Source organism: Hyperoodon ampullatus, assembly GCF_949752795.1.
Source record: "Hyperoodon ampullatus genome assembly, chromosome: 6".
NCBI lineage: Eukaryota > Metazoa > Chordata > Mammalia > Artiodactyla > Ziphiidae > Hyperoodon > Hyperoodon ampullatus.
The window spans coordinates 19,773,937-19,788,470 of record NC_136919.1 but is presented as its reverse complement, the minus strand read 5'-3'; the positions used below and the strand labels follow the sequence as shown (position 1 = coordinate 19,788,470).

Below are 14,534 nucleotides of genomic sequence, written 5' to 3'. Positions count from 1 at the left end.
TGGTTTCTTCAACAGAAAACTGGAGATGGTAACACCCACATGATCATTGGGAGGAAGTGGAACATGGTGGTTAAGAGTATGGACTTGGAGTGAGCAGGTGTGAGTCCAAATCTAGCGCTTCCTAGCTGGGCGACCTTGGGCAAGCTGCTTACTATTGTTCCTGAGTCTGCCACCTGTCAAAGAGGGAGAAGGACATTCTTTTTTCATATACTGCTGCAAAAATTAGTAAGATAATGTGAAGCATTTAGCGCAGTCCTAACATAGTAACTGCTCAGTAAGTGGCTAACGCGATAGCAAAGCTACCACCTGTCAGTCATCAGAGGGGGAGAGAGAGAGAGACAGAGAGAGACAGAGAGAGATGCTCGGTCCTCTCCGGCCAGAACCTAGCATGTCATCTCTCTTGCACGCTGCCGCTCCCCACTCCCACTTTCTCTTAACATGGATTCAGTAAGAGTGTATTCACTGGGCTGCCCTGGTGGCGCAGTGGTTGGGAGTCCGCCTGCCGATGCAGGGGACACGGGTTCGTGCCCCGGTCCGGGAAGATCCCACGTGCCGTGGAGTGGCCGGGCCCGTGAGCCATGGCCGCTGAGCCTGCGCGTCCGGAGCCTGTGCTCTGCAACGGGAGAGGCCACAACAGTGAGAGGCCCGCGTACCACAAAAAAAAAAAAAAAAAAATGCATACAGGCTAAACATAACGTGCTATGCTGAACTGGACTGTATCCTAGAATAGAAAAGGGGCATTAGTGGGAAAACTGGTGAACTCTGAATAAAGTCTGTAGTTTGTTTAACAGTATTGTACCAATGTTAGTTTCTTAGTCTTGACAAACGCATCATGGTTATATAAGATGTTAACATTAGAGGAAGCCAGATAAAGAACAAATGGGTAATCTCTTCGTAACTTTTCAGTAAATCTAAAATTAATACAAAATAACAAATTTATTAAATACAATCTGCATATAGAATACCACGAGATTGTCTCCTTTTGGAGTCCCAACAAGGAATCATCTTTACTTGCTGAGAGCACAGCAAGCCGGAGACCCAGGGCATTTCAGAATCACCTAGAGCCTACCGGCATCTACTCCTCTCCCCACCCCCACCCAGGCTGGCCTGGTAACCAGCACAGTTCTAGAACCAGAATTCTGATCCCTGGATGGGAATTCCGGCTTTGCCTCTTACAGCTGTGCAGCTCTCTGAGTCCCAGATACTGTGCCTATAAAATGGGCTAACGGAAGAACTGCTTTCACAGGAGCGTTGGGAGGTTTAGGTGATTTTATGACATAAAGTGCTTGGGAAAGAGCAGCCTGTCTCAGTCAGTCTAGGCTGTATAACGAAGTACCACAGACTGGATAGCTTATAGACAACAGACATTTATTTCTTGGAGTTCTGGAGGCTGAATGTCTGAGATAAGGGAGCCAGTGTGGTCAGGTTTTGGTGAGGACCCTCTTCTGAGTTGCAGACTGCCAACTTCTTTCTCATTGTATCCTCCCAAGGCGGAAAGACAGCCAGGGATCTCATTGGGGTCCCTTTTCTAAGGGCACTAATTCCATTCATGAGGCTCTACCTTCATGACCCAATCACCTCCCAAAGGCCACACCTCCTAGTATCATCCCTTTGGGGGTTAGGGTTTCAAGGTATGAATCTGGGAGGAACACAAATATTCAGTCCATAACACAGACCCTCAATAATTTTAACCTTTATTTGTAATGTCACTGTGAGTTTATTCCTCATTTTTTTCTGAGAAAGAGATGCTATATATTGTTATTATCTGGGAAAGGGAAGGGAAACTCCGAGAGGTAGAGGGATTCTCCAAGGTCACACAGCCACTAAAGCAAAAGCAGCAAAGCTGGGATCTGGACTCCAGACCCAGAGCTCTTCCCATTATGCCATGTTTCCTAAGAGAACCCCCCGAGCCACATCATGGAGGATGAGGCTGGAGTCTCATTCCTGTCTCTCTGCCACTCCAGCCTCATCCTCTGTGGCTTGGTGGGGGAAGAGGTCTCCTGACTACCACTCTGATCTGCCATGACCCTTCGTCTCGTCCGCATAGAGAATCCGCTTCCCTCCGTCAGTGGGGCGTTCAAGGCTCTTTGTTAGGAAGGCACGACCTCATCTCGTGCCTTCTTTCCCAGCCTCACATGTGGCTAGTTGCCCATCCAGTCACACACGGTCAAACCACATGGCTCCTTCAACCAGACAGCTCCACAGCCCAGCCCGTTTACCCAGCAGCCTCTCTCGTCCCACAAGACGTGGCTCAAACGCCACCTGTACCCAGGGTCACTGCTGCTGTGGCTTCCCTGACACCAGGATTTAGCCCAAAAGCATGCTGCCATTTATCTAGGTGACTAGGTGTCCTTAGTCCAGTGCCCTTGTGGACGGTCTCTGCCTCACTCACTGTCACCTCGCCCCCACAAAGCTCTGAGCCAGTTCCTGGCCCTCCCCAGCGGGGGATACAGTGTAGCAGTTAAGACCACGGGCTTTGGAATTAAGACTATTGGGCTCAAACCCTGCTCTGCAACTGATCAGCTGCATGACCTTGGACACGTCTGTTTAACCTCTACATGCCTCAGTTTCCCCAACCGGGAAATTCGGATAACATACTACCCCACGGGATACGGTTTAATGAGATGATATGTGTAATGTCAATTACGGATGCTGGGCACACAGACAGCCCTCTTTAAAATGAGAGCTAATTGCTGGTTGCTCTGGATCAAACGCCAGCCCCGAGGCTGCCCGGTGCAAACCCACCCCAGCCTGCAGCTTCCTCTCCTCTTCCCTCTCCGAGTACCACAGTCAACCCTGAAGTCGGGGCCATCACAGGCCATCAGCAGTGTTTCCAAAACAGCAGCCACGAAGAGCTCAAGCTGGCCTGCTGCCCAGCAGCTCGTGGGAGGCTGCCCTGCTCTGCGGATGGCTAGGAGAACTCGGGGTTCGGGAGTGGAGGCGGCTCCTGCTGCCCGCTCTGAGCCCTGAACTAGAGCCGTGCGGCCAGGGGAGGGCTCTCCGCCGGGACAGGACGTCCCGTTGAAATCAGCTGCACAGGGCTCCGCACACAGGTCTCTCCCTCCCTTGCCCCAGCACGTTCAGCCTGGCGCCCCATCCCCTCCCTGGGAGTCGGGGTCTCTCACCTTGAGCCCGCTGCTTTCCGCTTCAGAGCCCGGGTCCACGCCAGTGATGTAAATGCCCAGGCCGTACTCGGCTCCCCCACGGATGGTGAGGCCCAGGGACCGGCCGTCCCCCAGCACCAGGTTCACCTGCAGGAGGGAGGGAAGAGAGTATTCGAGGGCCTGGAGGGCACCGGGAACGTTGGGGGGCACCCCCTCCCATACTCTGATGGGCACACCTATTCAGGCCTGCAAGATCTCCTGGAACATTCCGGTTTCTGCCCCAGCTCCGCCCCTGGTTTGCTGAGTGACTTGGGGAAGTCCCTCTCCCCTCCGTGGGTCACAGGTACAAGTGCGGTAAAAGGAAGGCGCTGAGGAGAGGACCTCCAGGGACCCCTCTGGTGCTAACGTTCTAGACACTCCAGGTTTTCATGTGTTCCTCACACCATGGCGGCCACAGACTCTCCAGGCCTCCACTGGCTGCCCTTGACTATACGCCCTTCAGTCAGGGAGTGCCCGTCAGGCTGCGGACCCTCCACCCAGCTCCCTCACCTCCCATCCTCCCACCTTAGGGTCAAGGCTAAGTCCAGGCGCAGGGCCCCACCACCTGCCTCCCCAGGGGTCTCCCGCCTCCCCAGGGGTCTCCTGCTCTGCCATCCATCCTGAGAGGCCCCGGCAGTGTCGCTTCAGCAGCCCTTCATCCCACAAACACAGGGAGCGCCCACTAAGGGCAGACCCAGTGCCAGCCCAGGGGGTGTGGAGAGGACCCAGACACAGGCCTGCTCCCCAGGGCTCAGGGTCCTGAGGGGCAGAGAGACCAGTAAACACACCTTCACGGCACCGCGTGATCAGAGCCAGATGGGGTGACTTGCGGGCTGTGTGGGTCCCGCCTGGAGGTGGGGGGATGGGTGGGGACGGGCTTCCTGGAGAAAGTGACATCTCTGATGAGACTGGAGGGTGGGCAGGAGTCAACCAGGCAAGGGTAGGGCAAGGGCAACAGGGGCATTCAGGGCCATGGGACAGCGGTAGGAGAGCACACGTCACACAGGACCAGAGAAGTGAGGCACTGTGGCCAGAGCAGGGCGCGCCGGGGGTGGGATGGGGGCCGGGGAGGTGGGTGACCGGGCAGGGGAGGCTGGGGCAGATACAGGAAGCCTCAGAATCTATGCCGGAAGCTGCAGGAACCTGCAGGTTAAGTGTGCCTTGCGTCTGAAAGGGGAACTTACAAAAAGAAGTGTCCAGAACAGCTGGAACCTACCCCAAAAGGACAGAAAACATCCCGCAACAAGTGAAGACCCAGTGACCTGTAAGGGGCCTAAAGAGAGCACAGTGTGACCACCCACAGGAGAGGAAGGGATGGAGGTCCCGGCGGGCATCAGGGGAGGGCAAATGTCATGGTGTTAGGGAAGCCATCCAACTAGCTTTCTATTTCCGAAAAGTCATTCATCTAAGAGTTATCAGGGGCTCTGCACCAGCCATCAGGAGAAGCTTTCTACATTTATTATCTTCCTTCTTTGACCCCTCCCCCCCCACCGCTGGAGGTCAGCGGGGTGGTGCTGAAGAGGACTGACTCAAGTCCAAACTGACCAGTGGGGGCCTGGCTGTGTGACCTTGGGCAAGTTACTTCACCTCTCTGTGCCTCAGCCTCCTCACCTAGAAAATGAGGATGGAAATAGTGTCTGCCTTATAAGGTTACTAGGGAGAGGATCAAATTGAGAGACAAATGGAGGCTAGTCTCTGGCCCACAGTAAACGCTCAATAGATGGTAGCCACTGTTGGTGTTACTTTGCACAGGACAAAACCAGACAAGGCCACACAGCCGCAGCTGACACCTACTGGCTGGCAAGCCACTGTCGGGAGAGAGCCCTACACACAGAACGACTCTACATGGTTTGGTTCTAAGACTGTAGACTCTGCAGCATGTCAGGGAGGCCCATCCCTGTGGGAGAGTGCCAGGCCGTGCTGCCCAGTGGAGTGGCCCCAGCCCCTTTAGTCCAGAGCCAGCCCCCCATCTCCTCATCAGACACCATGACCACATTATAAGGAGACCATCCGTGAGGCCCACAGAGGCCTCAGGGGGACTTGTGAGCAGTCACCCAGAAATGTCAGAGTTCTGGGAACAGCAGGCTCTGGGGACGCTTGAAGTCGGACTTGGGAACAACTTCCTAGCCCCCTCCCTTCCCCAATGCAGCTCCAGGGCTGAGATAGGTTTGGGGTGACCTAGGTCCACCCTGGTTCACCCTGGTCCCTCATCATATCCAGGTCTGTGTGTTTGGGAGGTGACAGTGTGGTAGCTGCCTGTGTAGACTCTGAAGCCAGACTGTGGAAGTTTAATCCCAGCAATGACACTCGCTAGGTATGTAACACTGGGCAAGTTACTTCACCTCTCTGTGCCTCAGTTTTCTCATCTATAAAATGGGGAAAACAATCACAGCAACTTTATTGGGTTGTTGTGAGCGATGAACGGGTGTATCTACTTGGAGTACTTAGAATCATGACACAGCAGAAGCACGCACACAGCGTCAGCTATTGTTATTATCTTCAAAATGTCCCTCTTGGGGAAGCCATGGCACTGAGCTTGGGCAGGTACGATCTGGAAAGAATGAGGAAGCCTTCTTCACGCGAGAGAATGAACATGGGCTGCTTCTCAGACAGGGACAGGCCGTGCGCATGTGAGCCGGTGCTGGTATTCCATCCAGTGCAAACCAAACCCCAGCTCCGCACTGGGCACAGATTCAGGGGAGAATCTAACTGGGTCCCTGTCCTCAGAGGAACCCCTGAGCTGGAGTATTGGCTATTGATGGCTCACAGCTGAGTGCCTGCCAGGACCTGCCTCACCTAAGGTCACAGCCTCCCTGGAGCAGCTCCCATCCAATGACTAGCTGATGCAGACGAGCGAAAGCCTGACCCCTGCCTCAATTCAGGACAACCTTGCAAGTCACCCCCAGCTCCAGAGCTCCCTTGGGAACAGCCAAGGCCTCTGCAGAGATGGTATCACAGCCTACTCCTCCCTCCGCCCAGTCCTGTATTCCTCATGCCTTTTCTGGTGGAGTTCGCAGGGCATTGCCTTGCTGCTGTCATAAATGACCATGGATGTAGGGGCTTAAAACAACACAAATTTATTATCTCAAAGCTCTGGAGGTCAAAAGTCTACAGTGGGTCAACAGGACTGCATTCCTTCTAGAGGTTCTTGGGGAGAACCCATTTTCTTGCCTTTTCTAGCTTCTAGAGGCCACCTGCATTCTTGGGCTCATGGCCCCATCCTTCATCTTCAAAGCCAGCAGTGTAGCATCTTCTGATCTCTCTCTCTCTCTGCTCCTGGCATCACACCACCTTTTTCTGACTCTGACACTCCTGCCTTCTTCTAAGGACACTTGTGATCACATTGGGTCCATCCACATAATCCAGGATAATGTCTCTATCTCAAGATCCTCATCTGAATCACACCTGGAAAGTCCCTTTGCCATGTAAAGTGACCTGTTCACAGGCTCCAGAGATTAGGAGGTAGACGTCTTTGGGGCATCATTACTCTGTCTACCACAGGCACATTCCTATAAACCTCTTTCAGGGAAATCTTGGTCTCAGAGTCCATTCCTGGGAGCCTGAGCACAGGCAGAGCATCCCAGAAATATGACCTCCAAGCCCTGAAGGCTGAGGGGGTCAACCACGGCAAGGGGAGGGCAAGAATGTGTGCAAAAGCTCAGAAACAGGACAGAGAAAGGCCCCCTGGGATCACTGCAGGGTTCTGTTTGGTGGGAGAGTGGCAGGGAAGGAAGGTATGGCACTCGCCTGTGGCGGGGGGGCAGTGAGCGAGGTCAACAAGCCTGGGCTTCAAGCAGGAGAGAAAAGGCTCAGATTCGAATTTTAGGAAGACTCCTGGGGAGGGCTAGCAGCAGACAAGGCCAACTTCTGGAGCTCCTTTAAGACAAGGTGTGTGCCTTACGACACTGGTGGAGTGAGGGAAGGCGAGCTTCACACCTGGGGGACGTCAGTGAGGCTGGCTGAGGACAGAGTGGCAGTGCCCGCCTCAAACCCAGATGGACCCTTCCTGCAGGCTGTGCTGCTGCGGCATGGAACAAGGCAGGCCTGGCCTGGGGGCCTCACACCAAGGCTCCAGCCCAGTTCACTTGATGGCCTGGGTCAGTCCCTCCCCCATTCCCACCCCCACCTGGTCTCTCCAGCTCCGGGACATGAAGATTCTGGGGGAAGAGAGCAGACAGGAACCCAGGAGCACACAGACGGCTGTGGTCCCCGCCTTTGAATAGTAAGGATGAAAACAAACCCCACTGTCTGCCAGTCACTTCCCCATAAATCCTTCACATGGGAATAAAACGGAGTCTTCATCCCAGGACTGTAATAACAGACCTATCAACAGCAGGGTATCTGCTTCAATCACCTGCTGGAAACTCCATCAGCACTTGGCAGGAAACAAAACTCACCTCTGGGAAAGGGCATTAAGCTGTGAGAGGCAGCCTGGCACAGTGAAAAGAATATCATTCCCACCAATAATAAGAATATAATGATAACTCACTAAATCAATTGGTTACTAAACGTATTGAGTCTTTCCTAGATCCCAGGCATTGTGCTCAGCACTTTACATGCCTTACTTCGTTGAGTCCTCTTTCCTCCTCTATGGTTTCTCTTATTATCCCCATTTTCCAGGTAAGGAAAGTGAGGCCAGAGAGGTGAAGTGACATGGCCAAGGTCAAACAGCTGGCAGAGCCCAGGCATTTAATCAGCTCACTGCACTGCCTCCCACAGGCCTGAGTTCGTATACTGGTTCTGCCCTTTACTCCTGGGCAACCCTGGGGCAGGGCCTGTTGCTTTTCTGATCTTCAGTTTCCCCATCAGTGAAATGAGAGTTGCACAGCTTGCCCGGCGCAGGCACTGCCATCCCCCTTCCCACCTTCCTCTAGAACCCCAACCCTGTCCAGGAAGCAGCGTGAGCAGCCTCAGGAGATGACATCAATAAACATTTGGGGACAAAAATGATATGAAAGGTACCTAGCACCTAGGAAGCATTGGATAAATGATGGCTGTTACTGCAATGAATTACTATGCCCCAGGCACTATCCTCTGTGCACATGATTTATTGATTCTTGAAACAGCCCCATATGGCTGCTATGACCATCCCCAAACCATGGCTAGGGAAGCTTAAGTGACTCACCCAAGGTTAAGTGTCTTACCCAAGGTCACACAGTCAGGGAGTTCTGATACCAGGTGCGATACTGTGATTTATACTAAGAAATATGTATTTTGTCTTTGTCTTCGTTCCTGGCACTGAGCTCCTGAAACCTTTGTAAATTCCTAGGTGATAAGAGCACTAAGCACATCTGTTGTTCTAATGAGGTGACTCTGATTGGCCTCCTGGAGGGTGGCTGGTCCCCAGAAAGACCAAGCCATGATTAGAAGCTTGGAATTTTCAGCCCCACCCCAATTTCTCCAGAGAGGGAAGAGGGGCTGGAAGTGGAGTTAATAACTGATCGTGCATGGGACTTCCCTGGTGGTCCGGTGGTAAGGAATCCGCCTTGCAATGCAAGGGACGCGAGTTCGATCCCGGGTCAGGGATCCCACATGCCGCAGGTAGCAACTAAGATCCCACATGTTGCGGGTAGCAACTAAGCTTGCGTGCCACAACTACTGAGCTCGTGCGCCTCAACTAGAGAGAGAAAACCCGCACACCACAACTAGAGAGAAGCCCACGTGCCACAATGAAGAGTCCGCGCACCGCATCGAAGATCCCGCATGCCGCAACTAAGACCCGACGCAGCCAAAAAAATAAATAAAAAGTTTTAAAAATTGATCATGCCTACATGATGAAGGCTCCACAAAAATCCCAATAGTATGGGGTTCAGAGAGCTTCTGGGTCAGTGAACAGGTGGAGGTATGGGGAGAGTGGTGCACCTGGAGGGGGCATGGAAGCTCTGCACTCCTTCCCACATAACCTGCCTTACACATCCCTTCCATCTGGATGTTCATCTGTATCCTTTACCATATCCTTTTATAATAAACTGGTGCACAGTAAGTAAACTGTTTTCCTGAGTTCTGTGAGTCACTTTAGCAAATTAATCAAAGCTGAGACGGGGTCAGGGGAACCTCTGAGTTACAGCCCATCAGTCGGAAGCACAGCTGATAACCTGGACTTGCAACTGGTATCTGAAGTGGGGACAGGTAGGGGGTTGTTTCATGGGACTGAGTCCTTAACCTGTGGGACTGGACACTCTCTCCAGGTAGACAGTGTCAGAATTGAGTTAAATTGTAAGACATCCAGCTGGTGTCGCAGAGAATTGCTTGGTGGGAACCCCCCACCCACCCACATCTGGTGTCAGAAGCGCTGTGAGTGTGATGGTAAAGGAGAAACACAGGAGGAGAACTGTAGGTTTTTCTTCAGAGCCGGTCCCAAAGGCTCCTCGCCTTCCATTCCCAGCTGGGCCCCAGCCTGAGCTAAGGGGCAGGCCCCTCCTTATCTCTGCGGCTGCTGAAGGCATGGGCTTGGGGGAGCAGCCGCTGCTGCAGAGGGTCTGCCTGCTCAGCCTGGAGCGGGGCCTTGGGACCGAGAAACCACTGAGACTTGCTCACTTGCTCCTGGGCCAGTGATCCTGGCAGGGGGCAGTAGGGGACTTTGAGCCCTGCATTTTAATTCAGTCATTCATGTAATAAATACTTACTGAGCACCTCCACTGTGCCAGGCACTGATCCAGGCACTTTGGGCATACCAGGGCCCATAACCAAGAGCCTTACACAGTGGTGGGGAGAGGAGGCCCTACCACTGTCTCCATGTTATACAAGAGGAGATTCAGGCTCAGAGAGGTTATGTAACTTATCCAAGGTCACACAGCTGGCAAGTGGTGGAGCCAGGACTTGAACCCAGGCAGCCTGGTTCCAGTGTCTTACTCTCCCTGCCACGCTGACACCATACTATCTAACTCCCACAACAGATCTGTTCCAGTTTTTTCATACAGAGGCTACATCTGTACTATAGAGGCTGGGGGTTAGCCCAGAATGGGAAGCTGGAACACTGAACAACTCTGCACCCTGTTCGCCTCTGACGATGTGATGGTGACTTGAGAGCAGACAGGCCTGATTCCCAGAGGCGCTACCTGTGCCCTTCCCTTCTGTTCCTTCCTTCAGCTTCATGGGATGGTTCTCACACGTCAGTGTGGAGAAGGGCACTCCTAGCAAGGGCTGCAAGACCAGAACCAGCTTCAGTGGACAGCTTAGGAGGTTTTCAAGGGTAATTTTGCTACATGTGATTTTTACACCACTATTGCCCTGAGAACTCATTTCCCTAGAAGGTGTGTTCCCACTGGGGTTGAGGTTAGGATTTTTGAAGTTTGGCATGGGAAGTCTGGGAGGCTGGTGGTGGCTCTCTGGAATATTAGCTGAGACCAGTCTGCTGGAGAGAAGAGAATCAGGCCAGGGGGCCAGAAGTGAGGGCTCCAGAGACATTTCCCCCATGCCCTTCCTCAACAGGAAAAGGGGGGCTCCATGTTGTATCAGCAAAAGGAGGAACGGGGTGGGGGCGTGTAGAAGCTTCAGCCTGGAGCTATAAAGTCTGTGAAGGCTTCTCTGGTGTGGTTCAGGGTATTTCCTGCCTCCTGAGGTATCTGGGTCCTCCCTGGAGCATGATTCCCTCAGCCTTTGCCTTCTACATTCCTAAACACGTTACTCTAAGACTCCCAGAGGGCACCCTACATCCTCCCAATCCTCCCACCCACTCAATTCCAGTGGCAGGGTCCTTCTCTCTAAGACTTGAAGATGCCATGCTCATTCCCACCTCAGGGCCTTTGCACGTGCTGTCCTTGCTGCCTGGCATTTTCAATGCTCGGAACGGTACGTGGAGGCTCCATCTTCCTCTCTCAGTCTCAGCTCAGAAGTCATCTCCTCAGAGAGGTTTTCCCTGCCCACCTCATCTGAAGCAGAGCCTCCCTCCCCATCACCCTCTAACCCCCTTCCTGATTTTATTTCCTTCCATCAATCTTCACCACCTTAATTATCTTGCTCATTTATGCTCATTCCTGGATTTTTGTCTCACGCCTCCTACGACTTCCAAACTCACTGGAAGCTTCCCCAGAGCAAGGCTTCATGTCTCTTGTCCATTTCTCCATTCCCACCTCCCATAACAGCGTCGGGCATAGGTGCTCGCTAAGTGTGGACTGACTCGCTCAATGGGTCCTAGTTGCCGCAGTGCCCCCTGAATGTCGGATTTTGCATCTGTAAAACGTGCATAAGGACACCTACCCCCTGGGGAAGCCACGAGGATTCAGTGAGATGCTGTAAGCACAGAACGAGCACATGGTGAGCTCTTACTATTTTAAGTTCATGCCCTATACAGGGAAGAGCTTGAGAAAAAGATAAAGCAAGTTCTCTACCCACCCTGGAAGGCTGGCCTTGAAAATGACTCAATGCCACAGGCTGTGCTGCTTTCTCAAGATGGCCAGAGAGCAACATCGCCTGGCGGGGAGGGGGATATGAGCCCACCTCTGCAACCCTGGCCACCTTGAAGAAGCCCAGGCAGGCTCTGACGGTGCATACGAACTGGCTACCCCACTGCCTCTTGCCTGGCACAGAAGCCCCCGCCATCTCTGCCGCTTCCTGCATATCGACATTTGAGCAAAGAACACAAAACACATTAAATAAATGTTATGCTCTTATGGACAGGAAAAGAGAGCTGAGAAAGAGTCTCCAGAGGGAAGGCGGTTGGCTCAGAGCCCCAAGCTGTGTCAAGGTCTTAAAACACCAGAGACCAAAGTCATGGTCATGTTTTGACCACGGTCATGGTCACACCAAAGTCATGCTTACAGGAATAACTTTCTTGGTCCCAGGAGCAACCATAGGGCACAATGCAAACAGCACCCGGAGTGAACCTTAAATATCAAGGGGACCATCTCTCAGTCCTTTCTAAAGAAACAGTCATGGTCTTGGGGAGGAAGGCTCTGTAGGGGGCATCTACTGATGCCCCTGGCCGTCTCCTTCAGGTTACAACACCCCATGGTGCTTTGGGCTACAACCCCTCCTCCACCGGCCACAGTCTTGGTGTTCCTGTCCATCAACGGGCACCTCCCCGCCAGCCAATCAGGTGCTCCCTCCCTGGAATACGAATCTTGAGGGGAAGGATGCAGAGAACAGAAACCATGGGGATCCCTTTCTTCCTGGAGACTGCACCCTGAGCCCCTCAGCTTCAGTTCTGGGGCTGCCCACACCCTTCCAGTAAATTCTGACTTTGTGGAAGGTGACCAGGACTGGTTTCTGGTTTCTCTTTCTTACAACCTGAGACCCACACTGCAAAAGGTGCCCTGTGGAGCTTGGAGTCATGGCAGCTGCGTGTGGCCATGGCCTGGGTCTGAACCACTGAGAAGTTAAATCATCTCTAGTGTAAATCATCCGAGCTTTCTCTCTTCCTCTTTCCACTCTAGGGGCTACAGGGGGACTAGGCTTCAACCAGAAGGGGGCGGTATCCCAGAGGATGGCAGACGGAGAGCAGAGCTGCCCCATCAGCCTAGATGGTCCCCTTTACTCTGCTATGTGAGGGGAAGATGATCTAGCTTATTTAAATCACGGTATTGAGGCTCTTGTGGCAGCAGCTTAGTGTGAATTATAACATGTGGTGCATAGGTTAAAACGAAAAGAAAACCCTTCAGTTGGGACTTGAGGGAGAGACGAAGGCCAGAGCCCCTACAGGCCAACCCCCTTCTTCCAGCCTCTAAGAAACTTCCCTATTCTAGGTTTAGCGAGGAGAATGTGACCTGATGGCCAGCCCGCCATTCCCAGCCCTCCACCTCCAGGAGGCCCGGCGAGGCCAAGGCCCAGAGGCTCACCTTTTTCTCATCCCCGCCTTGCAGGAGGTGTAGGGTGCTCCTCCGGTCACCCTCGTGCTGCCGCAGGGTGCTGCCATGGGGTTGGGGCAGGCCCGAGGGCGGAGAGATGCTGCGGCCTTGGGGGTCTACCCAGGTGTAGATATGGTTGGTGACGTAGCCACCGGGGATGCGCCCCGCTGAGTACACCGACAGCACCAGCTTCTTGGAGCCCTTGAGAGCCTAGAGAGAGAGAGAGACACACGAGTTAGCAGGAAAGGGGACGGTGAGGGATTATCCAGAACTTGCTGCCTCTCAGGACCCCGCCCATGGAGCAGGCGACCAGCTCATAAATGTCTTCCCTTTACTAGCCCTCAATTTTGTCCTATGGAAATGAGGACACCTGTCTCACCCCACTCTGGCCCCCGTCTTGAAGTAGTCCAAACACGTGGAATAGGACCTCTCAGCATACCTGTGCAGGACAGAGCAGGCCTACAACTGCATCCTTATGAGGGCCTGCTGGGCGGGCCTCAGGGAACTTGGATTCTGAGCGTTCCCACCATTCCCTAACTAATAAGGGCAGCTTGCCGTGCCTGGATTATTTGTGCAAACCATGTGGGGGCCTGGGATGTGGGTACAGACGGAGGTGCCTACCTCTGGTGCTGAGTCTCTAATGAGCATCCCTGGTAGACAACGTTTCGCACGTGTTGTTACAACTCAGGTTGTAACAAGCCCATCCTGTGTGGCTGCACAGAGAGAGGACTCAGACGCTCCTGCCTGGTTTCCTGCAGACCTTGCCTCGCGTGCTGCTCCTGTGTTCACTGTGCTGTGTATCTTTTTGCTGTAACAAATCTTAGCCACAAGCCCAATCATATGCTGAACCCGTGAGCCCTTATGGAAACTGAGGGTGGCCTCGGTGACCCCGATAAATTACTAGACAAGAGAGTCAAGAGATAAGAATACTGATAGTAATGGTGGCTTAACAATGATCAAGGGCCTGTATGTAAGAAACACTCGGCTCTGTACCTGATGTGCTTTAGCTCTTGAAATCCTCATGGAATCCAATTCCATGATTTAGCGGAAGCAAACGAGCGAAATGACCTGCCCGCACAGCCAGTACGGGGTTCCTTTCGTACAGCAACTAATTTTGAGTGTGCATACCACCTTGACTCGACACTTTCTAGTGTGGGGATGGAACAGCCTCAGGGAGAGGTGAACCCAAACTCTGAGCCCTGGGAGCGGCCATGTTGCTTTCCCATGATGCACCTGTACTGACACAAAGCCCTTTAATCAGGGAGACGGTCACTTAGCACTGGGATTAACAGCAAACATACCCCTAAACCTGGGACTTCTGAGCCAATGAGAGATAGTACCTGCCCGTGGGAAAATTCACACTGCCGTTAAAATCGCATTTTACAATCATTACAAAGTATTTGTAATGCCATGGATGTGTGATACATTTTAATGTTAAGTGTGGTCAAAAGGATATAAATCCTGTCTTACAGTGTGACCTCAGTTATGTTAAGAGAAAAATTACACAGGAAAGAAGAAAGGAAATTGAGGAGTAACGTGCCAAGAAGCAGTACTTCTCTCGGGGTGGCAGAATTATGGGTGATTATTATTTTGTCCTTCCTGTTTC

The 14,534-nt window shown here is 52.8% G+C and overlaps 1 protein-coding gene across 5 annotated transcripts in view; it reads right to left on the bottom strand.

The window, feature by feature from the left end:
* Positions 1 to 14,534, bottom strand: part of WHRN (whirlin) — a gene marked incomplete at both ends in the record, with an annotated part of 90,369 nt that overhangs the window by 52,195 nt on the left and 23,640 nt on the right. For all 5 annotated transcript variants that reach the window (XM_079706200.1, XM_079706202.1, XM_079706201.1 and 2 more), the window contains 2 exons: positions 3,126 to 3,251; positions 12,920 to 13,138. In XM_079706200.1, coding sequence (XP_079562326.1) covers positions 3,126 to 3,251; positions 12,920 to 13,138 — 345 coding nt within the window. The remainder of the gene's footprint in view (positions 1 to 3,125; positions 3,252 to 12,919; positions 13,139 to 14,534) is intronic.